Source organism: Miscanthus floridulus, chromosome 8 (genome assembly GCF_019320115.1).
Source record: "Miscanthus floridulus cultivar M001 chromosome 8, ASM1932011v1, whole genome shotgun sequence".
Lineage (NCBI taxonomy): Eukaryota > Viridiplantae > Streptophyta > Magnoliopsida > Poales > Poaceae > Miscanthus > Miscanthus floridulus.
In genome coordinates, this window is record NC_089587.1 from 119,644,843 (window position 1) to 119,668,739 (window position 23,897).

A 23,897-nucleotide genomic window follows, 5' to 3' on the forward strand; every position below is an offset into this window, starting at 1 on the left:
ATAAACAGGGCCACGGTATATATGTTCAATGAAGTTATAATATACATATGCATATTCTGATCAATGATCAACCACATTTCGACAAGTGGCGATCTTGCTTTTGTAAAATAGTTCACGTGAGTCATAGTTTTCTCCCACGATCAGCTTATCTCAACATATAATTATTCAGAAGCACATGTTGAATAGTACAACTAAATGTTTGCATCTAGAAATTAGAAAATAAAATAGTTCAATCATGGAAGCAGGCACACCGTGCAACAGTATTGGTGTGTATAATACTGTGCACAATTGTTTTCAATTTAATTAAGCTGTGCCTCTCTGACTCTCTTTTTTTTTTTACAAAACTCTCTGACTCTGTTTGATTCTGCATTGAGAAACATAAACAATCAGTTCGCAGACCACTCTGTCAAGTAATAAGTTAATACTGCAGTTGATGTTCTTGCAGTTTTTTAAACAAAATGTGGTGTGGCACCCACCACATCTTGTCACGAGAAGTTGAAACGTGGTACATTAAAAAGGGCTATCAAATTATGAAGGATGAAGTTCTCGACTTGACATGGGTGCTCGTATTTTTCTGGATTTATTTTAGGATTTAACGGCGTTATGCTTTTAGTGATAGGCGATGTCTCCATCGACAGCGAGGCGTCTGTGGTGACTTTGTGAATCTCGAGATCTGTTGACTCATTTCTTCAAAGGTGCTCATAGGAGTAGGATTTACGTATGTGTGTTTATAGAGTGAGTGTGCTTGCATGTTGTAGCCGTCTACGTTGCACTGTGTAATTCTAAAAAAAATATAAGATGAAACTAAAAGATAATAGGTGGCAAGGAGGACACCAGCTCACCTGCAAACAAACTGGCATAGATTCGGCACCCAGAAAGCTCTTTAAGATAGTTGATTATGGCTAAAATATTTCTCCTCGTCGTTTAGCTTGGCACAAAACTATGGGCTGTACTTGTTTCCTGCTTATTTAATCCATTTAGTCTTAGCTAATTGGTATTGTAATAGAATTGACCTCCGGGTATCGGTCCAGATCCATAGTACAGCAGCTGGCAAAGATTATTGAACTAAACAGAGCGATCATGTGAATTTTCATGATGTGTTGATCATGGTGCCCATAACCTATTATCGGGTGCCCTTGCCAACCACACTTTCGCTTTCATTTCAAATAATAATGAAGGAATGACTATTTTATTAGTGCCAACATTTGTTGATAGACGTCCAAGGCCCGCCTCCTTTGGGGGTATTTGTTTGAATATTAGAATTCCATCCCACCTCACTCAGTAGTAGCCCTCAAATCGGAGCCTCTACTTTTTTTTTTATTTTCGAGGCTTCTCTTAATTTTGAAGGTCTGATTTTTTTTCATTTACTCCTGTAGAGCCTTCAAATCTATTCCAATACTTACTGCCAAATATGACCCATTCCTCATGGTCTCCGACGTTCCAAACTATTGAGCTATGCAAGATGACAGCATACAACCTCGTCTGAGAGAGAGGAGCCGCGCCTCGCCGAAGAGAGGAGCCGGACAAGCCTCACTGAGGAGAGGAACCAGGACGAGGTCCTTCCTATTCCATTGAATAGTTGTCCCTGCCCCTCCACCTCCTTTCTCGCATCCCACCTCCTCCGCCTCCTCCAATTCCCCCTCTGTAGGACATTGTAGCTAACACAAGAACCAGGAGCATGTGGTGGATCCACTCCCTCTAACACCAAGAAGTGTGTGCGCCGCGTCACTGTGGTGCTATGTGCCACCCACCTTGTCCCAAACAACCATATCAGCTACCACGCCCTCCTTCACCGCGCACACCACACCTTCGAGGTGCTCTGCAATGCCAAACAACACTTGGAGCCTAGCCTTTGTTTGGCATCTGTAATCTCTATGACCTCCATGTAGATCAACAACAAGGTTCTAAATCACCGGCTATAGCTGCCACTTTAGCCGAATATAGCATTTGGACAGCAACAACAATAAGATAGTGCATTTTTGCCACTATGTGATCCTTTGCGCTAATAGCAGTGGTCGGCATGCTATTTCTGCTAAACAGACAATAGTTTAACACTGCTATTTTTGCTCCAGGTCTACTCGGCCGAACTTAGCATGACGAGGGCCCAAAGCTAGGAGTGTTGACCCCTCTTCACCGATGGTATCAACTAAGAGCCCCTTTGGAGGGTTCCTCAACCAATGGAGCCAGAGCACTCGGGCAGAGCCCAAAAAACCACCTTCGCTTTCGTATGTGTAAAATGGCTCAGGCTCCTCTTCCATGGGTGTAGAAGCACTTCTCCACCTCTAATCATTTGGTGTGGCTCCTCAACTTAGGTGCTAGAGCTATAGGTGGAGCCAAAGCTGGAGCTACACCAAATAGGCCCTAACCGTAACCATTGTGAAAGGTTCTTGTTTGATTTTGGTAATTGAGTGACAACCTAAGTGGACTAATGTGTGGTTAAGTGATTTACATCGGAGATTAGTCCACAAGAACACTTGTGTGAGCAACTCATGCCATAGAGGTGAAATGACTTGGATATGTTGCATAACTCACACATGTGATGATGGAGCTTATTGTATATGAGACATGACATGGAGTCATGTGACTAAGGTGGAGAAGATCAAGACAAGACTTGGCTTGATGGACCGGTTGTAAGAGTGAAGGGCAAGTCGTGGACTTGCGCCGATGGACCGAGGCAATGGTGAAGAGCAAGTGAGGTCAAGATTGATGAACCAATACGGCCACGTGATGATATGAAGTATATCATATCATTTGTGATTGATTGGTGCATTGTTGCATCAACATTGGAAGAGATGGAATGGAATACGCAAGACAAAGGTATAACCTATAGGGTATTTCATTTTACCGGTCATAGGTGTGTAGAGAAATTTATGACCGGGTTTAGGATAGATGGCCATACTATTAAGAGGGGCAAACTTGTTTGCATATTGGTCATCTAGTGTCACTCGACTGGTCTAACTATGCATCGTTGCTAGGATCAAGTGGCGTGGTGAATTGAGTGACTAATCCTTTGGAAAACATTTATGAAAAGCTAACACACATGCACAAGATGGTGAACACATATTGGTGTTGGCACATTTGCAAAGGAGTTGTTGGAGGTGATTTGGATGAATTCGAAGTTGAAAAGGAGAAGAAAAGGGCAAGGTTTTGGTTGTTCTGGGGTCAAAAGTTGCAACCTAACTCGTAGCCAAATTGCAGCCATTGTAGAGGGTGGCACCGCCCTTTCCAGTGGCCAAAAAAACAGCAGCAGCACCCTTTCATATTTTGGGCATAACTCCTAGCTCCAAACTCCGATTTTGATGATCTAGGACTTTTTGGAAAGCTAACGAGTAGCTCTACAAGCTTGAAGTGGTGGAAATTGATTTGGAGCAAGTTTGGATCACCGGACTGTCTGGTGACCATGGCGGTGTGGCACCGCCCCTTTTTCGAGAGAGGGGGGGAAACTCGTCGGGGGCACCACCACCCCTAGGGTAGTGCATCGCCCCCCTATATCCGGTGCTAGGGTCCTAACGGCTAGTTTAAAATAGCCATTGCAATTCGACCGTTGGGCACCGCCACCCTATGTCCGGTGCCCGCACGTTGTTGTTCGGTGACCACGCAGAAATGTGCTACTTGGCTCCAACGGCTCTATTTGGCTTGGGAGCTATAAATAGAGGTAGAGCTCAGGTTTGGATGAGGTTGAGCACCTTGGGGATGTGTTTCCCTTGTGTGTGCTTGGTTTGAGAAGCCTCTAGCTCACTTGTGCTTGCGAGAAGTGTGAATCCATTGCGAGTGAGTGGTTCTAGTGCGTTGTATTGTGAGATTGCATCAAGTGGCACTAGGTGATCAAGTTGCAAGCCAGTGGTGCTTGTTACTCTTGGAGGTTGCCACCTCCTAGACGGCTTGGTGGTGGTCTCCGTCGAAGCACGCAAAGAATATTGTGCGGTGCTCCGAAAAAAGATTGTGAGGGGTATTGTGCTCACCCCGCGGGAGCTACGAAGAGCAACTCTAGTTGAGCATGTCATTGAGCTACCCTCACTTCGGGTAGGTTCTTACGGTGCCCAACATGTGGGCTTAGCGGGTGATGCCAATTAGCCGTCGAACCACCAAGTGTGCGGTCGACACAATGGGGACTAGCTTGGTGGCAACCAAGTGAACCTCGGGATGAAAAATCACCATGTCATCCTTGTCTTCCCGTTGGTTTGCATTCCCTATACAAAGCATGTATTTACTTTCATTTATATTGTGCTTGTGTAGTTGCTCTTGTAATTAGTTAGCTTGTGTAGCATAAAAGTAGCTCCCTTGTGTGACTAATTTGGTTTGTGTAACCTTGTTAGTCACATTGCTTAGTTTGTGTAGTTAAGTAATTTGCGCTCTCTAATTTGGCTTGTGTAGCCTTTGTTATTGAGCATTGCTAGTGAGCTTAGGGGCTTTGTGTGCTTTGCATCACTAGTTGTGTAGGAGCTTCCCCGGTTGCTTGAAGTACTAGTTGTATAGGTTTGTGTGACCTTACAAGCTAGAATTGTTAGGTGAGCTCTAGCTAGCCCGGCACCTTAGTTTCTTAATTAGGATTTTTTATAAAATGCTTGAGAACTTAGATAGAGAGGTGTAGTTTTGGCTAGACCGATAGTTTTAATTCCGTATTTGTTTCGGTTAGCCAGCACGTTTAATTTTAGAAATGACTATTCATCCCTCCTCTAGTCCTCCATCTCGACCCTACACATTGTCCATTCCTTTCTCCTCTCAATTGGCTACAGACGTTGCAACCCAACAAAACTGCAACCGACGATGTGCAATAGTATCAAGCTCTCCCCAACAGAACTTTAACATCATGGATGACATGTTAGCAGTCATAATAAAGGCAGCCAAAGACGTTGGGCAAATTAATGTGATATAGTACCACGTCTAGTTGATGGAGGTTTATCTATCCTACAATATGCAAATGACACTATCCTTTTTATGGGACACGATCCGGCAAAAGCTCATAACATGAAGCTATTGCTTTCTGCATTTGTGCAAGCATCATGCCTTAAAATTAATTTCCATAACTGAGTTGTACTACTTTGGAGATGCCCAAGATGTATTAGATCAATACAAGGAGATTTTTGGTTGTCAATCTAGGGAATTCCCAATAAGGTATTTTGCCATCCCCGTTCATTACAAAAAATTGAGAAATTCTGATTGGAAGCAAATAGATGAGCGCTTTGAGAAGTGACTCAGTAGTTGGAAAGGTAAACACCTCTCTATTGGAGGTCGGCTGACACTGATAAACTCAGTGCTCAATAGCCTTCCAATGTATATGATGTTGTTATTTCCCATACCACGAGGCGTGCTGAAAAACTAGATTATTTTCGGTCCAGATTTTATTACCAAGGTGATGAACAAAGAAAGAAATATCGCCTAGCTAAATGGAGTGTATTATGCCAACCTAAAGACCAAGGCAGTCTAGGTATACACAATCTAGATATAAAAAACACGACATTGCTTAGCAAATGGTTGTTGAAGCTTCTCACATCAGATGGCGCGTGGCAATAATTGCTTCGAAATAAGTACCTTGGTTCTAAGCCTTTAGTACATGTTGATTGGAAATAGGTGACTCACATTTCTGGTATGGCCTCATGAAGGCTAAGCATGATTTCCTTCGCTTCAGGTCGTTCATTGTGAAAGATGGATCACGGGTTCTATTTTGGGAGGATAAATGGTTGGGTAACACAACTTTTTGCGATCAGTATCCTTGCCTCTACAACATAACTAGACCTAAACATGTTACCGAAGCGAAGTCCTAGGCACATCTCCACCTAATCTTTCTTGGTGTAGGGATCTAATCAGGTCCAAGTTAGTAGCATGGAACAATATGTTGCTACGTATTGCTAACATCACTTTAGGACATGAGCCTGATGTATTTCAAATAAACGCTTATGGAAAATGAAAGCCCCTTTGAAGGTAAAGATTTTTTTATGGTATCTATATAGAGTAGTGTTAACAAAAGATAATTTAGCGAAACGTAACTGGCAAGGTAGCAAAACATGTTGTTTTTGTTACAAAGAAGAGACAATTGGGCACTTGTTCTTTGATTGCCGTTTTGCCCGAGCAGTTTGGTCAAAGATTCAGGTGGCCACAAGTCTAGCTAAACCTTATAGCGCGTCAAATATGTTTGGCAATTGGGTTCAAGGGATTAGTAAAGATTTGAAGTCTTTAGTTCTACTAGGAGCTGCCCTCACTTGTTGGTTGATTTGGTTACGTAGGAATGATATATTTTTAAAAAGAAAAATATTCATCTCCTTTGCATGTTATCTTCTTGGTCATTCATTGGTTCCTTAGCTGGATACACGGGATTTGGTTGTGGCGGCTTCCCGGCACTTGGCACAGGTGCCCAAGGTTATCTTCTTCTAGGCACATGGTGGTGTTCTAGTCTACGGATTGATAGTGTGTAGCTCCCTCTTTTATTTGGCTGTGTGCTTCTTGTCAAGCTGAGGCCGGAAGAATTATTTTTAAGACTTTGTATCAATCCCATGTAATGCGCTTGAAAATTTAATAAAATATGCCTTTATCAAAAAAAAATATTTTAGACGTTATCAAACAAAGAATGCTGGGATTGGCCCTGTTTCCTGTTCTGATCCCGTCAGCCCAAATGCCTACTCAGGTGGGCTCATAAGAAGCATGGTACGCACTTACATTTGGGCCAAGGGAAGCCGGAGTCCAGTTTCGCCTCGCCTTCCTACATAGTAGATAAGGTATGCACTAGGCCACTGGCCCGTGTTTTCCCCCTCTTTCTGTTGAGCAGTTCCGGCCCCTGAGTATTCAAGATGTCAATGGGGAATTCCCCGTCAGAGGACAGCTTCCCATCCCCGTCCCCGTGGGGCAAAAGTTTCCCCATCCCCATCCCCATGAATGCCAACGGGGGAAGTTCCTCACCCATCCCTGTCCCCGTCATAAAATCCAGCAAGACGGAGAAGATGGGGATGGAGGATCTGGGGGAGCAGGCATGAAACGGAGAAGAGGGTGAGGTACCGCGAGATCCGACCGGCCAGCTGAGCCACCGTCGCTGACGGAGGGTCGCTGACGGAGGGGAAGAGGGGATGCACCGTGTCCAGGGGCAGCCACCACTGAGCGCTGTCGCCGACAGAGAGGAAGAGGTGACGGGCGTTGTCATGGCCAAGAACCAGGCGGAGCCGCAGGTGGAGAAGAGGAGGACGCAACCACGCCGGGGAAAGTCGAAAGTGAGTACGGCGGCGAGCAACGCAAACGGCGCAACGCGAGAGGACCAGGGGCCAGTGGTTCAAGCCGACGCGCACGGGATTGAACGTGGTGGGGCGGCCGCGCCGCCGGGGGCCCGCCGTTGCTCGGCCGATGAGAGGTGGAGGAGACTCGCGTTACTCGCGTCATGCACAGGGCTAGCAGAGCGGAAGGAGATGCGGGAGTGCAGCGCCCAGATGCGAGACTACGAGAGCGAGAGGCAGTGCGGCGACAAGGAGGCAAAGTAGGAGACTGAAGGAGCTAGGTTTTTCTACATATACGTGGCATTCTTACGTGGGCTTTGTTGGGCTGATGGGTCGAGGGAATGAGTTGGAGGCTGTGATGAGCAGGTGAGGAAGCAGGGACGCGGGTTAACGGGGACGGGGGACAGGCTTCCAGAACCGCCCCCGCCAGACCCGACGGGGAATGATTTTCCTCTATTTAGTCCCCCGTGGGGATAAATTTAGTCCCATCCCCGTCTCCTAATAGGGGAATTCCCCGCGGGGAATCAGGGATCGGGTCCCATTGACATATAGTATGGATTGGTATTCACTAAATGTCCTTGGCCGATTTTATGTGTTGTGGTAGTGACCAGTGAGTGACTGTGAGTGATGATCTAAAAAGAAACGCATGTTCAAAATACTATTTCCATGTGCTGATTTTACATATTATAAGACGTGGATAGTACAGTGATCCTTCTAAATCAATTATGTGACTTGGACTGTATAGCAACTGATGATTTTGTGTTGATGATTTAGACATGTCATCAGAAATCGGTGGTTGGCAACTTAAGCTTTGATTATGCTTCCTGTCCGAAACGATCACTGTAGGTGTCAACATGTTGGAGCAGTAGGGTTTCCCTATTGTTGTACCTTGCTTCAGACTTTCAGATGACTCTGATTTCTTGAAGGGCGTCCGTCCTCCAGATGCCCCCTCGTAGGCCTGCATACCAGCCCAATAAATCTCTGCTCTGCGCCCATTCGTTTTTTATTACGGTATCCACGTTCGTCTCTTCCGTTGCGCTGGTTGGATAAGGAAAGGAGAGACCTGCTCCGCTCTTCTCCGCACGTCGATGGTTACCCCGCCTGCTCCTGCTCAGTCGGTCGCGCCTGCTGCTCCTGCTCTGTGGCTTGCTCCGCCGTTGACGGTCACCCCACGCTGCTCCTCCGCCCCGCTGCTTCCTGCCACTGCTTTTGCTCTGCGGCCCGCTTCGCCTGACGACGCGGGCACCGCCGCGCCCACGCGTGGTGACCGCTCCCTCGGCCGCCAGCTAGCCACTGAGGCCCCAGCGCAAGAAGAAGCGTCGGGCCTTGGCGCGGAAGCCCTTCGGCCTCGCCTCCTGCTATGGCTGCGGCGCCCGATGCAGATGGCGGAGGAGGCCGCACCGAGATACGATGCATGTTGCAAGTGTACATTTAAAATATTTCAGATGTTTTAGAGGTATGTTGTAAGTGTTTCATAAGGATGTTGCGAAAGTAGATCGGGATTTTTCACATGTTGCAATGGGCTATACACGTATGTTTCAAGTGTATGTTCTAAATGTTTCATCTGTTTCAAACGTATGTTGCAAGTGTTTTATTTGGATGTTGCAAAACTAGATCGGGATGTTGCATATATATGCAAGTGTTTCAAGTGTTTTTATACGTATGTTGTAAGTGTTTCATCTTGATGTTTGCATACGTTTGCAATGGTTACACACATGTTTTCAAGTTTTTTCTGGTGTTTTGCAAGTGTTTTAGACGTATGTTGTAAGTGTTTTCAGCTGTTTCAGATATATGTTGCAAGTATTTTCATCTAAATGTTGCAAAAATAGATCGGGTGTTGCACATGTTGCAATGCAAAGAGAAGCGAAGGGGGCGCGAGGCGCGCTCCACGTGGGCGTGCGAAATGCAGGCTCTGGCGGGGGCGTGCTGGTCCGAGCGCGGGAAACAAGAGTGCAGCGCGGGCGTCTGGACATGGGCGTCCGTTCGGACGTCCGGGCGCTAGCATTGCCGTTCCCTATACATAGATTATAACTTACGTAGGATAAGGATTGTCTTTTGAAAAATTAGCGAGAGCTATGGAACTTTGAGGAGGATGTGATTGTGCTTTGGTGGAGAGGCAGTGGGATTGGTATTCTGAATTTGACCTCTGAGTAATTTGGGAGTGTGGAAGGGTCTTATACACTTGTACAGCAGATGTTGTTGAAGCCTTGTCGATAACAGATGGCTACTAATAACAGCAAAAATACACGGTCTTTGTGGTTGCTCCCATACATTAGTACTTTCATTTGATTATAAAATGGTTAAAGCATGCGTGCCAAAAAAAAGGATCTCTCTCTTTCTCTAAGTTTGTAATCACTAGGCACATAGGAAAAGAACAGAGTAAATCTTCATATGTTCATGGATGACAGTAGCAACTTCTGCAGGTTCTTCAATTGAGCATGCTTCTGGTGGTCACCAAACATGTAACTTTAGTTTGAAGGAAGCCGTGATAGCAATTTGGTGGAAATGTCTCTGAATAAAATAGAAAAAAACCTCCAGATGGATCATTGATACAAAACTATGCTTCAAAGGAGAAAAGAAAATGAGAAGAATACAAAATTAAAATATTGATAAATTTTACATGATGGTCTAAAAATGCAGATGTGGAGAAACTTTGCCTACAGTGATGAACAGATTCATCAATTTTGTTAGCCACTGGAACTAGCCTGTTAGTTAACACTTTAGTAAAACACTTGAAGTCTACATTTAACAAGCAAATGGGCCTAAAATGTTTGATGTTGTTTGCTTCCTTTAGTTTAGGTACCAGAGTAATCACCCCATAGTTCAACCTCTTAATATCTAATTTGTCATTGTAAAAGTCTGTAAACATATTTTTCATCTCATCCTTAATGTGTTCCCAAAATTTCTTAAAGAACACTACCCCATAGCCATTGGGGCCAGGAGCCGAGTTCTCTTTCATTTCCATCACTACCTCCTTAATCTCCTCCATGGAGAAAGGTTTGACCAGATCCAACCTATCTAACTCTGACACCTGTAACTCAGCAGGCCAAAACTCAGAACTCAGGGACATACTACAGGGCTCATTATGCCCAAAAAGGCCCATGTAGTAATCCACAATGTGTGAAGAGATAGCATTTTGACCTCTAATTTCCTCATTACCATTTTCAAGAAAAGTAATTGTTTTCTTTCTCCTCCTTCCATTAACGAACTGATGGAAAAACTGGGTATTTGCACCCCCCTGCAAAATCCAGTTATTTCCCACTTTTTGTTTCCATTGAAGCTCCTCAATTACATTCATTTTATCCAAAGCCTCTTCTAAATTAATTCTCTCTTCCCATTCAGAACCAAACAGTTTTTTATTAAGGGGAGGAACATCTTGGAGGGAGTTGTGCTTTTACATGAAGTGTTACATGAATTGAAATCATCAAAGAAAAAGGGTCTCATTCTGAAATTAGACTTTGAGAAGGCATATGACAGAGTTAGGTGGAGCTTTTTAGAACAAGTCATGATAGGATAAGGCTTCCCTATGACTTAATCTCTCGGGTGATGAAAACAGTAAAAGATGAAAAGGTGTGTATCAATGTAAATGGGGAAAGGAGCCCCTATTTTAAGACTTTTAGAGGTTTAAGGCAAGGAGACCCTCTCTCTCCTCTTCTGTTCAATTTAGTAGCTGATGCTCTAGGGGTGCTCCTTGATAAAGCCACTAAAAAAGGGCATATTAAAGGGATTCTGGAGGATCTAATACCTGGGGGTATAACACATATCCAATACGCTGATGATACACTGATCATGATAGATGGCTCTACCACTTCTATAACTAACCTGAAACTGATTTTATACTGCTTTGAATGGTTGACTGGCCTAAAAATAAACTATCATAAGAGTGAGGTGTATGGTTTTGGTGTTTCTCAGGGAGAGAAGGAAGAAATGGCCAATATGCTTAATTGTGTACTTGGGGAACTCCCTATGAAGTATCTGGGGATTCCAATCAGTGACCATCATTTAACCATGGGGGCTTTTGACTTTATGCCTCAAAAGATGATTACTAGACGACCCATGGAAAGGGAAATTCTTGACTTCGGGAGGGAAACAGATTTTAACCAATTCCTGCTTGAGCAGCATACCTTTGTACTGTATGGGCTTCTACTGGTTAGCTGATGGGGTTCATAAGAAAATGGATAGCATCAGGGCCAAATTTCTTTGGCAAGGGGCTGAAGACAAATTTAAATACCACATGGCCAAGTGGGAAATGGTTTGTAGACCAAAAGACCAAGGGGGTTTGGGGATCATAAACACTAGAACTATGAATGATTGTTTAATAGTTAAGTGGATTTGGAAGATTTTCAAGGAGCTTGATGAACTCTGGTTCAAGATCCTTAAAGCAAAATATATGGATGAGGGTGGTTTTTTTGAATCTAAGACAAAAGGAGTGTCCCAATTCTGGCAAGGCCTCCACAAAGTGAAACATCTATTTAAATGGGGGGCTGTGTTCAATGTGAGAAATGGAAATCACTGCAAATTTTGGGAGGACTGTTGGGCCAAGGAGGTCCCATTATGTATAAGCCATGAAAATCTTTTCAGGATGGTGAGAAACCCTCATTGCTTGTTTCTGAGTGTTGGGATGAGGAAGAATGGGTTATGGATTTCAGAAGGACCTTGTCTGTCCAAGAGTACAATAGCTGGATTGAGTTAACTGACTCTCTGCAAGGGTGCACTCCTGAGAGTGATGTAGCTGATATTGTCTCCTGGGCCTTAAAGCCAAAAGGGTATTTCTCTACAAAATCACTCTATAGATTTTTGACTGACCGGGGAATGCCTAGTAGAGTTGCTGGTCTGATTTGGAAATGCAAAATTCCTTTAAAAAACAAGTTCTTTCTTTGGCAAGTGTTCCATAATAAGCTTCAGGTAGCTGGTAACCTGGTAAAGAGAGGGTGGAAAGGAAATATGAGCTGCTGCTTATGTGACTGTGTTGAATCGATTAACCACCTATTCTTTAAATGTCACTTGGCCAAACTAGTATGGGGCCTTCTGCAAAATATTTTTGAGTTCGACTACATGTCCTTAGGTCTTTAGAGGAGTTGTCTATTACTTGGATGCAGGGCAAGGGGCCTCTGCTGAATTAGTTGGTCATATTTTTGTTTGCGGGGTTTGCATGGGCATTGTGGACCACGAGAAACAAGATGGCAATTGAAAAATCGTTTATTAAGACACCAACTGATGTGATATATGTGGCGGTATCATTGTTGCAGAGATGGAGCGTCCTTTTGAAGGAGAAAGACAAGGAGCGTGTGTCGCAAGCGCTGGAAGCGATTCTGAGATGGCTGAAGAACTTTAAGCCTAGGACAACAACGGCAACGGATGTGTTTGAGATCTAGTCGGCTTAGCTCTATCCTGCTTGGACTCGTATTGTGGCTGGTAACCCCAGCAGACCTTGTTACCTTTTGCTTTCTTAAAAGCAGAGTTAATTCTCGTTTTAAAAAAAAATGAACAGATTCATCAAGGAAATTAGAGGCACACATACTTATCTCAGTACACTATCCATGCCTGTACAGTTTTGGACCTTTCGACGTTTGTTTCTTTGGTTCTAACCTCTCTTAATGGAACACGTCAAATGCAAATTCTTGAAAAATATACAGATCTGGGGATGTAATTCAATTAAAGATCTAAAGCTTTTGATGGAGGCCCTGATACATACAGGACAGTTCATTAAGTAATCCCACACCAATATAGAAACTCCGAAGCAACCAAATCGCTGTCTAACTACATTTTGTGACACCACAGAGAGATCCTAGTACATGGAAGACCATTTTAGATCCAGCATTTTAGGGTAATAATGTGTAATTGCCGATAGAAATAAAATGATGCTGAACAAAGAGAGAACATAACTCTTTTATTACCAACGGAAGAGATAATTTACCTACTGTAGGAATGAAACATGGTATTGTCATTTATGAGAAAATTTTAGGTGGGTAAACTGCACCCATCATGAAGTCAATTCTGCTCCGTCAAAGAAAATTGCATTTAAGACGATTATCTTGCTGGGGTAGTTTTGCAACCTAACCCCTTTAGAATTTACAAAACCTTTTGATAATTTTTTTTCTAGAACAAGACTTCACGTGTATTTCATTAAGAAGAACCTTTTGATAATTTGATGTTTAGCTAATTCGCATGCAGGAGGACACAGCCAATAAACTCAATAATGCAGGTACACGGTTTGTCTGCTACCCTCCACATTTTCAGACCTAAAGCAGGAATATAAGTAAAGAATAAAGCAAACCACTTCCCAGTAGGATATAGTCATTTCTTAAAATCAGAACTCTACTAAATTGACAAAAATAATACTTACTGAAGATGGCATTAGTATGATCTCTACCTGAGCAAGGGCATTTCAGCTGAATTCATTTTGACCAGCAAAACATAGAAGCACTCCACCTGTGTGGCATACCGCATATAACAGGTGAAAAAGGACTAGAGATAGGACAACATGTTTCCAAACACAGATAATTGGAGTAGATAGAGGTGTCTCCAATAAACTCGATATTAGTAAGCAGTCATACAAATGTCTCTGATAAACTCAATATTAATTTGCAGCCATCTGTTCAAGGGGAAATTAACTATATAAGCAGAGTAACAACTGACTCGGGAAAAAATCTAGCAGATAAGAAAACAGAGAGAATGTATACAGTGACAGATGAATCCAAGGAGAAAAATGAGATGCATGTAAAGTTCTAGTTCTGAAGCTATTCACAAAGTTTAAATCAGTATCACCATTTATAGCCTTAATAATAATAATAATAATAATAATAAAAAGCAGAACATCGGAATCACCTACTACTCAGCCTATTCTTTGGTTACCTAGAAGAAGAGAAATCATTTTTGTGATGTCATCACCAACCTCTAGGAGGTGTGAAAGCCGATTTCTAGTGCAAAATATTTTCGAGGTTAAACAATTTTAACGGGATAATGGATACACATGCTCAGACAATATTGTAAGAGTGTAGTGGTGATCTGCTAGAACTGGTGAGGACATGCTGATCACAGGAAGAGTTTCACCTCACCTTATAGCACTTCTGAAAGAAGAATATGTCCACTATATTTTTAACCAGACAACCATACGACTAGAGCATGGTCTCAGATTCATCAAATCTCAATCACCTTGAGACATTTCAGCTGTTTGGCTGGGAAAAGGCCACCTTAAATGCGAGGCTTTGCTAATCTTATATCCAGCAAGGCATGCTGAGAGGCCAGGAGCACTAAAATCAGAACCGTTGTTGCAAGATTTATGTAACTAATTCATGGTGTGGAACAGATGCTTCACAATTACATTCAGGGATCGCAAGATAATAATCACATACTTTTGCCATACTTAAGGATTTAGATAAGCTCACCCAACTGCATATTTCAGCAGGTAATTGATCCTTGTAAGTAGATGAACACTTATTAAGCATGCAAAGCCAGCAAGGTAAGATAGGAGAGGTCAAAAACTTTTAGCATCGGCCTCCAATCATTATTGGATGAAAGATTCACTTTGAAGAAGATAAATGAACACTTAAGAGATGAAATATAATTAAGCATTCAAAGCTAGCAAGATAAGGTTGGAGAAGTCAAAAACTTTTAGCATCGGCCTTCAATCACTATTGGATGAAAGATTCTCTTAGAAGAAGATAACAGTTCTTTCAATCTTAGCACTGCTATTCTAGAAGAGAGAAGGTGAGACAATAGGAAGATGGTGAGCAGGGCAATGAACAACATTTATTGAAAGAAGGCCCAATGAATTTATCATCCTGAACTGGCATTTCATTGAACACCTAAAGTGCAAGCATCAGCAACGCAGAGCAGCGAGATACCAAAATCACCTTTGTTGTGGGGAGCGTGGCTGGCTTGACGGGCGGTAAGCATAAATCCATAAGTGACGGAAGCGGCAAGCACAGAGTAGCATGGCGGCGGCGGCAGTGGCTTCCTGTTAGAACGATGTCTCGCGGAGCTCCATGACGGTGAGGCTGAGGCGGATGTCCTGAGGCGCGGCGAGCATGGCCGGGTGCACGTGGAGCAAGCGTCCGGGAGGGCTCCCGCGCGCCGCTTGCACACCAATGCGACAGAGGTAAGGGTGCGGCAAGGAGACAACGCGCGGGAACTGGGGGATGCGTCAAGCGCTCAGAGCAGTCGACCGATCGAGGCACCGGTGCGCGCGGCAGAGGTCGAAGAGGGCTATGTTTCCGCGTTGGCCCTTCGTCCATCCACACGAGTTGCCGCCATCCTCCGCTGTATCAACGGGTGCACCGTGCACGGGCGGGGACGTTGCTAGACGTGCGGCCGGAGGCGCGGAAGGGCGTGGCCGCGTGGGAAGCAAGCCATCCAAACGTCGATGATGGCGTCGGCTGGCAGCGGGCGAGCGAGCGGGCGGGCGGCTTGTCATCCACTATCCACTCATCCCCAAGAGCGCAACAACTTTGAGCTCCGATGGAGCCCATGTCGATGGCCAGGGGCGGACTGGGCCTAGGCCCAGCTACTCCAGCGAGGCCCCTATTTAAACCTCTAGTACTCTTCCGAGCGCTGGTGGGTCCTCCTCCTCAGCCACCGTCGCACCGAGCGTGCCGAATGGCAGCGCCAAGGGTCGGACCGGTCGGTCCCGAGGCCTGTGCCGACCATCTCTATAGTGAATTCTTGCTGGGCCGTAGAAATGCAGATGGGCTGTAGGTAGTGCTGCACAATTTTAGTTCTTCAGCTGGCCCACATGTTCAAAATATTCGTTTCTCAAAAAAAAAAAAAAACATGTTCAAAATATTCGGCGCTTTACGTTAGTTGTTAGCTGCTGCTCCGTTTTTTTCTTCGTTCTTTATTTTCTTTTTGCCCATAAGTTGTTTCCTTTTTCCTTTTTATATGTTTTCTAATTTTATTTTATTTTTTACTCATTTGTTTTTTATCATTATATTTCTTTTCATTCTTTATTTCATATTTTCATCCTTTATGTAGTTTTTTGTTGTTATTTGTCCTTTTCCTTTTCCTTTTCTTTTCTCTTTTTGTTATGTTGCATTCATTCTTTTGTATTTTGTTTCATCTCCTACGTGTATTTTCCCTTTCTCTCTCTGTCTTTTTTTGTTATCCATAGATTTCTCTTGTTCTTTTCGTTTCCTTTCATTTTTTTTTGTTTTTCTTCTTTTTTATTTGGTATTTCATTCTCCTTTTCTATTTATATCATTCTTTTATATTTTATTTTTTTCATATTTTACCTTGAGATGTTCTGTGTTATATTTTAGATTGTCTAAGCAGTATCCATATAATGTTCTCTTTTTATTTTTCTTTATTTGGTGGGTTTTTCTTTTTATTATTTTTGTTTCCTCTTTTGTTTTGCTTAATATTTTATTAAATTATTTTTATTTAAAATATTTATTTATTTATATATATGCATAGAGTTTATCATTTATTTTGTATTTCCTTTTTTTCTTCTTTACTTTACTCTAATTATTTTATTATTTTAATTTCATGTTTTTTATTTTCTATATTTCCTGGTATACGCGTGATGTTCATGTAGTATACATGTCATGTTCTATGATGTATTTTAGAATGTTCACGTTGTACAAATGGGAAGTTCGTGTAGTATACCTGTGATGTTTGCAAAGGATACATATCATGTTCCGTGATGTCTTTTTGGTTGTTCACGTAGTATAAGTGTGATGTTCTGTGATTAGATTTGAGTATTCACATAATACTGAGGTGTTGTGTGGTACAATTTAGGTTGTTCAAGTAGCATCGATGTGATGTTCTTTTTATTTTCCTCTATCAAAAGTATTTTCCTTTTTATTATTATTGTTTTCCTTTATGTCTTGCTATGATGTTTTTATAGTATACATGTGACGTTCTCTGATGTATTTTGGGATGTTCACGTAATATAAATGGTTGTTCTATGATTATCTTTGAGTATTCACGTAGTACATCTGAGATATTCTGTGGTATATTTTAGGTTATTCACTTAGTATCCATGTAATTTTCTCTTTTATTTTTCTTTATTTGGCGGTGTTTTTCCTTTTTATTATTTTTGTTTCCTCTTATGCTTTGTCTAATCTTTTATTAACTTTTTTCTACTTAAGTTATTTATTTATTTCTATACATTCATAAAATTTTTATTTATTTATATTTCCCATTTTACCCTTATTTATTTTACTCTAATTATTTTAAATTATTTTTTTATTTTGTGTTTTTCTTTTTTTATTTCCTATATTCCTTATGTACACGTGATGTTCGCGAAGTATACATGTGAAGCTCTATGATGTACTTAAGAATGTCTATGTGTATATGGGATGTTCCACGATTATTTTTTATTATTCCCATGGTAACCATGAGATATTTTATGGTATATTTTAGAATGTTCAAATATTATTCATATGATGTTCTTTGATGTATTTTTATGTTGTTTTCCCTTTTTCTCTATTTTGATTGTTATCTTTCTTTTCCATTATTTTTTATATTTTTATTTTGCTTTATCTATTATCTAGCTTTTTTCGTATTCCATGAGACGTCACATGGTATATTTTTATCTAGAACATTATACTTTTTTTAGACTTATATGGTCTAATATGGTGGTTTATAATAGTATCAATAACTATCTACATGGTGTATCAGTGGGGAATGACTTTCTTCATCCTCAAGGCCTTTTTGTTTAGGCTTTTTGGGAGCTTTTGAACCACAACTTTTGGGCCTTTCAAAAGCTAAAAAGCTCCCGGAAGCCAAAAGTGAGAAGCTCGCTATAGTGAGCTTTTGGTTTTTGGCTTATGGGAGCTGTTTGGCTTTTAGAAAGTCTAAATGCTAGTAGTGTAAAAGTGTAAGTGCAATTAAGCGCTAATGTGGGTTTTGGTAATAGTGACGATATAATTAGAGGATTAATGAAATTTATCGAGTTGACAACAAGGTGAGCAAGTAATGAGGATATTATGTATACTATTTAACATGGTGGAGCCCCTAATTACAAAAGGTTGCGGTGGTGGACTCAATGGAGATTTAAATTCATTTTTGTATTTTGAAATTGAGCAAAGGAACCGTCGTACTAGCAAGAGGGATGCAAACTACATGGTTTAATGTGCAACCATGTGCTCAACCTACAACCCACCATACTTGTTTGTTATTTCCTCACACCTTAGCCAAGCTAGCCAAAACCTCAATCCCATTTCTGTTGTTGGCTTGCGCAGAAGTGTTGCATCAATATGCAGCACTGTCACACATTCTGTGGCACTGTCGTGACTTAACGGCTAGTTGAGACCTAAGGAGTATTTATACCCTTTATTCCACCTCCCAACGAAAAAATTTCGATCATTCACTCTAATCAAACTTCATATAACTCTCTCTCTAGCCATTGAAGGCCCCCAACCTCTCCCATCAATCCCTAATGATTCTTTGAGAGATTGCCCTCAAAAATTCATAAGAGAGCTTGCCAACCGAGCTCCAACTCCTAGAGCACTTGGTTCGCATTCAATCCGACGTCTTGCATTTGTTACTCTTGGAGCAAGAGCTCCTAGCCAGCTAGGCGTCGCCCATAGAAGCACTACAACCACTTGTGTGTGCTCTAGAAAGTTTGTAATCATCTCGACATTCTAGTAAGAACTCTCAAGCTAGAGACTTGCTCTCTTGACTTGAGAAGAGGATAGGGTTCGGGGAAACCCATGCCTTGATGCCTTCCTCAACATGGAGTAGGCAAGCCTTGGTGGCGAACCAAACCACGAAATAAATACCATGTCCTCATGTTCTTATTGTTGTTATTGTGCTCTTTCTTATGTTGGTTGTGTTTCTAGGGTTAACTCCCGATCTACTTGTGCAAAAGCTTCCAACCTTGAAAAAGTGGTGAAATAGGCTCTATGCACTACCAGAAACACTAGTAATTTACTCGATCCATTTTTTCATCTAGCAGATTTTGTATTGTGTTCTCGAGAGGCTCTAAATCATGGCAGTACCACAGTTGTACCTAGAACTGTCGCACCACGGTGGTTCTGTGTGCAAGTGTGGCAGTGTCGCGCCTATTTCTAACCGCTGCAATGAGTTTCAATTTTAAACAAGCCTATTCACCCTTCCCTCTACGCTTGGCTGATCCTTTTCAATTGGTATTATAGCTTAATCCTCGTGATTTGTGCTTAACCGCGTGAGGAATGGCAAGTGGAGAAGAGAAGGGAGGTTCTACACCTCAAGGAGAGAAGGAGCTAGAAGTTATGATAGCTGGCAGCAGTGAGAGTGATTCAGCTGGGAGCAAGAAAGCCTCTAGAGCAAGGGTAGGGTCCAAAAGGGGATCCAACTCTGAAAGGTAAAGGAAAGAAGAGAAGAAAAGAAGAGAAAAGAAGAAGAGGAAGAAGAGATGAGAAAGAAAAGAAGAGAAGATAAGAAAATCAAGAGGATAGTGCAACCATTAGTGGAATTAAGAGGCCAGTTGGAGTGCCTTGTTGATTCACAGTCTCAGACAAGCACCTACGTTGAGGGTCAAGCTTGAGGTCCTACGTTGCTTGCAGAGGAGCTAGAATCCAAGGACTCACCTCGATAGGGACATATGTTTCCGGCAAGCAACTGAGGTGGAAAAATTCTTGTCTTTTGCCACGTTGGTTTCCATCACTGCCGTTGAGCTATTTAATAATTCTTCTTGTGCTTGTGTAGTGACTAGTTGAGTAGAGTGATTCAGCTAGTTTCTTATCTTGTGTACCTCGATTAGTTGTACCTTGATTAGTTGAGTACCTTAATTCAAGTAGTTTGTGTAACTTGATTTGTTGAGTAGCTTAATTCAAGTAGCTTGTGTGCTCTAGTTGATAGCTAGTTAATCATCTTGCTATTGGAATTATGTAGGAAAGGCTTGCTTTGTTTTACTAGAATCTTGCGTACCTCCTCTATATCCGTCTGATCCTTTTCGAACGTCCTCATCGTCATACTCCTCCTCGAGGACCAGAGGCACGAACGCCATAACCAGCGTAGTAGAAAAGAATACGCCATGAGCGCTCTCAGTTTGCAGGGGAGTGACTCCACCACTAAACTACAAATACGTTTTTGACAATGACTGCAGTTTTACATAATATATATATATACAATATATACAAAGTGGTGCATGAACAAAAAAAAACAATGCGCTAAAGCAATCGAACCTGACACCTTTCTATGGGACGTAATTAAGCAACCGTACCATCGAGCTATGTAGGTGTTTTTAAAAATGGCTGTAGTTTATCTTATACATACATAGTTGCATAGGTACTATTTGTCTAGAAACAGTAGTTTGCAGTTTGCACTTTGATTTGAAGTTTGCGCACCTCACATCAAATTTGAACTCGTATGCAACTCAAATTTTGACAAAAGATTAAATTTATCACAAATTAAGGAAATACCCCTTCCATTTTTATTTATATGTCACATTAATTTTGTCCTAGATCAAACATTACTACCTTTGACCATCTATTTAAAAAAATTATTATAGTTTCACAACATATGAATTATAGACTATGAAAGGAGATTTCTCATACAACAACAACAACAACAACAACAAAGCCTTTAAGTCCCAAATAAGTTGGGGTAGGCTAAGGAGATTTCTCATAGTGAATCTAAAAACATAAATATTATATCATGAACTTATATAGCTTTTTTTTAATTCGATGGTCAAAGATATAAATGTTTGACTTAGGATAAAGCCAATACGACATGTGTAAACAGAAAAATAAATGAGGGAGTAAATGGTTTCGGGAATTTTTGAAACCATTGACTCAAATTGTGAATATGACATAATTTCTAGTTTCTACGATATAAATGCAACGTCATATATAGAAGGTTATTTTTCTTGTAGTGTCCATTGCGCCGGCAGCAACTCCCTGTCTATTCTCCATTGCACCGACGGCCGTGCCGCTCCTGCCTTTGATTGCTCCATCACTGGTGCACCTCCCGCCCTCGACCACTCTACCAACCGACTCAACCGTCCTGTTGCACCCCAAGGCGGTGGTGGGACTCCCTCACACCAGCAGCCACAAGTGCGGCCCTCGTCCATCCCTGCACCAACGACCTCGAGCGCCGTCTCCACCCATGCGCCGATGGCCGCGAGCGCCATCCTCGTACCCTATGTTGTAGGCTGCGCATCGCAAGACGCATCATCCTTAAGGTCGGCCAAAGTGCTCCTCGTTAGCATGTGGCTATCGACGGCCAGCTGTTCGGCTGGCATTAATTCCGCACGGTAACAACTGAAAAATATTGTAGCAACTAGTTTTTTTGTGAGAAAAAAAATACTGTTCTGACTGGAAAAAAAACAAACCAGCCAGCCGAACATGGGCAGCCGAACAAGCCATGAAGGGAGATTGCGACCTCAACTTCGGTCACAGCGGTGGTCGATGGGCGGCTACCAAGTAGGAGAGAGAAGAGCTTTGTGGTGAGCAGGTGAGGGCACATGGGTGGGCTCGGAGCATCGTGTAAAGCTGTGTATTGGCAGTCTTTTCTCTCTCTTCTTATATTCTCTCCAGAGCTAATGGCAGTCTTTTCTCTCTCTTCTTATATTCTCTCTCCTCAATGTCACATAAAACCTGACTTGGCACCATAGGGCACCCACAAAGTTGCAGACAAGGTGACCTTAAGCTTCTTAAGGTCGACAGTAGCATCGTGGGAGTGGCCATGAGCCAGTCCCTAGCTAAAATCGACCATATGCTTGCGGTTAGCCACAGGGCAATAAAAAATTACAAAAACTCTCTTCTCCCTCCGGTCTCCTCTCTCTTCAGTCGGTCTGCTCGTTTGATCGTAAACGATCATAAATTTCCAGTCAAAACAGTATTTCTCTCACATCAAATCAGCCAGCAATAATAATCCACGATCATATACGATCGTTTCAGCCCCAACCAAACAGGCTGAATGTTTTTGCTTGCACCAACCACACGTGGTCAAGGTCTTCAGCGGAGGCAACGACACACATGTGTGCCGCTGCAAGCCTCCAACGAACCAAAGCTTGATATCTCTAGTGGGTGCGCCTCCAGTCCCATGATGGTACCCTATGCACCTTGGTTTGCCGAGATCTTGGGCGCGCCTTCAGTCCCATGATGGTACCCTACGCAAGGCAACACATCCGCGCGACATCCGCGATTGGTACCGCCTCGACCACACCACGTCCGGTGTCACCGTCCAGGTACTGTCGCGCCATGCGCCGTGACGTGTCACTACCGTGTCAAGATCGGTGGTGCGGCAGACCCTGCCACGTCACCGATCAGTAGCCCCGATCGTCGCCACGTCATCCTCCTGCCGCGCCACCATGCATGGCGCGGCACACGCCATGGCAATAGGTGTGGTCAAATATATTAGTTTTGAAAAGAAAAATAAACAGTTAGATTTAAAATTAGTTTAAAAAGTGTTAAAAAAATCTCTATTGGTACCGCCTCGACCACACCACGTCCGGTGTCACCGTTTCCCGCGACCGAAGCTGCTCGCCTCCAGGCCCCGCCTCCGAACCCCGCTGGTGCTCGCGATCTGCAGGCCCCATCGCCCCACGACCGCGCCTTCGTCCCTGTCGCGCGTGGAGCATCAGGACCAGGATCAGGTGGTGGCGTCACCGTCTCCAGGCCTCGCCTCTCCCGATCGTGACCGTCTCCAGTCCCCGCGGCCCACGATCGCGCCTCCGTCCCCGTCTCCTGGCCCCGCGACGACGGCGGTGTTCCGTCCCCGTCTCCACGATCTACTGCTTGCTCGGAGCAGATGCCTGAACGCCGGCGCCGAGGACTTCATCGTGAAGCCCCTCCAGAGCAAGGACGTGCAGCGCCTCTGGAACTGCTCCACCGCGACGACGAGGCCCAGGAAGGGCGCCGTGCGGTGCGAGGCCGTCGTGGCCAAGCGGAATTACAAGCCCCTGGTGCTCCCGCCCTCCAGCGGCGTCACCGCTGGCGCCACGTCGCCGTCGGGACGGCGAGCGAACCTCACCGAAGTCGCCATGGTACGTACGTCGCGCCGGCTGCCACTCCTCGCCCTCGGACGGGAAGGTTATTTTTTTTCCTCATTTCTCTGATCGCGTTTTGTCTCTGTTGCTTCTCTGCCAGGTGCTGCAGTCGTCGAGCTTGGAGCTCTCACAGTACCTGCCGGTCCTACTCAAGCTCGTCGTGCTGGTGTATGCCGTGCTGTGCCTGGGCGAGCTCCTGCACAGATGGTCATCGGGCGGCCGCTGCTCGCTCTCCCTGTGGTGCGCCTGAGCAGCAAGCAGCAAAGCCAGGAGCAACGCTGCAGTGCAGTTCAGTACTGGGCGCCAACAGAGGCTGATGATGCAAATGCAGAGTTCTGCTGCTGCTGCACCAAGCAACGCACTGCTATTTTCAGGCTCCACGAAGCAGGTGTATTTTCTTTTTGTTTGCTCAACCTCTGTTCAACGATGCGATTTTGATTTTTGAGCGCCTTTTTGCGTGAAAGATTTATTTGTTTTTTTTCACATGGTGGATTTAGGGACTGCGTGGATGACGAGTCGCTGCTCAACCACAAGGTGCTGGAGATGATTCTTTAGAAGCTGCAAAGTGCATGTTTCATATCCTTTATGCAAATGCAAGATGGGATTTGTTGCCTGTTGATGACCCCAAAAAAATAAGACTTGGATTGATGGACTTATTATCATTAACAACATAACCTTTTCTTGACTCAAAAGTGCTAAATTAACCTGCTTCTAGAGCATGTTTAGGGAAAATTTGTTATATTTTCATCATTTCAAAAGCTAAGATTTTTAAGTATTCAAAA

General features: G+C 43.3%; 1 protein-coding gene across 1 annotated transcript; it reads left to right on the plus strand.

Moving 5' to 3' along the window:
- Nucleotides 1-8,287: 8,287 nt before the first annotated feature.
- On the plus strand, nt 8,288-23,897 carry LOC136469819 (two-component response regulator ORR2-like). Its single transcript, XM_066467870.1, has 4 exons — nt 8,288-8,624; nt 22,535-23,112; nt 23,216-23,503; nt 23,613-23,897. The coding sequence occupies exons 1-3, from the start codon at nt 8,288-8,290 to the stop codon at nt 23,363-23,365; spliced, it is 1,065 nt and encodes a 354-aa protein (XP_066323967.1). The 3' UTR covers nt 23,366-23,503; nt 23,613-23,897.

Bases quoted from the DNA above. Each gene is read 5' to 3' on its own strand.
- LOC136469819 (XM_066467870.1), top strand. From the start codon at position 8,288: ATGGTTACCCCGCCTGCTCCTGCTCAGTCGGTCGCGCCTGCTGCTCCT. The intron at 8,625-22,534 runs GTACATTTAAAA...TAGTTTAAAAAG, and splicing joins ATACGATGCATGTTGCAAGT to TGTTAAAAAAATCTCTATTG. The intron at 23,113-23,215 runs GTACGTACGTCG...CTTCTCTGCCAG, and splicing joins ACCTCACCGAAGTCGCCATG to GTGCTGCAGTCGTCGAGCTT.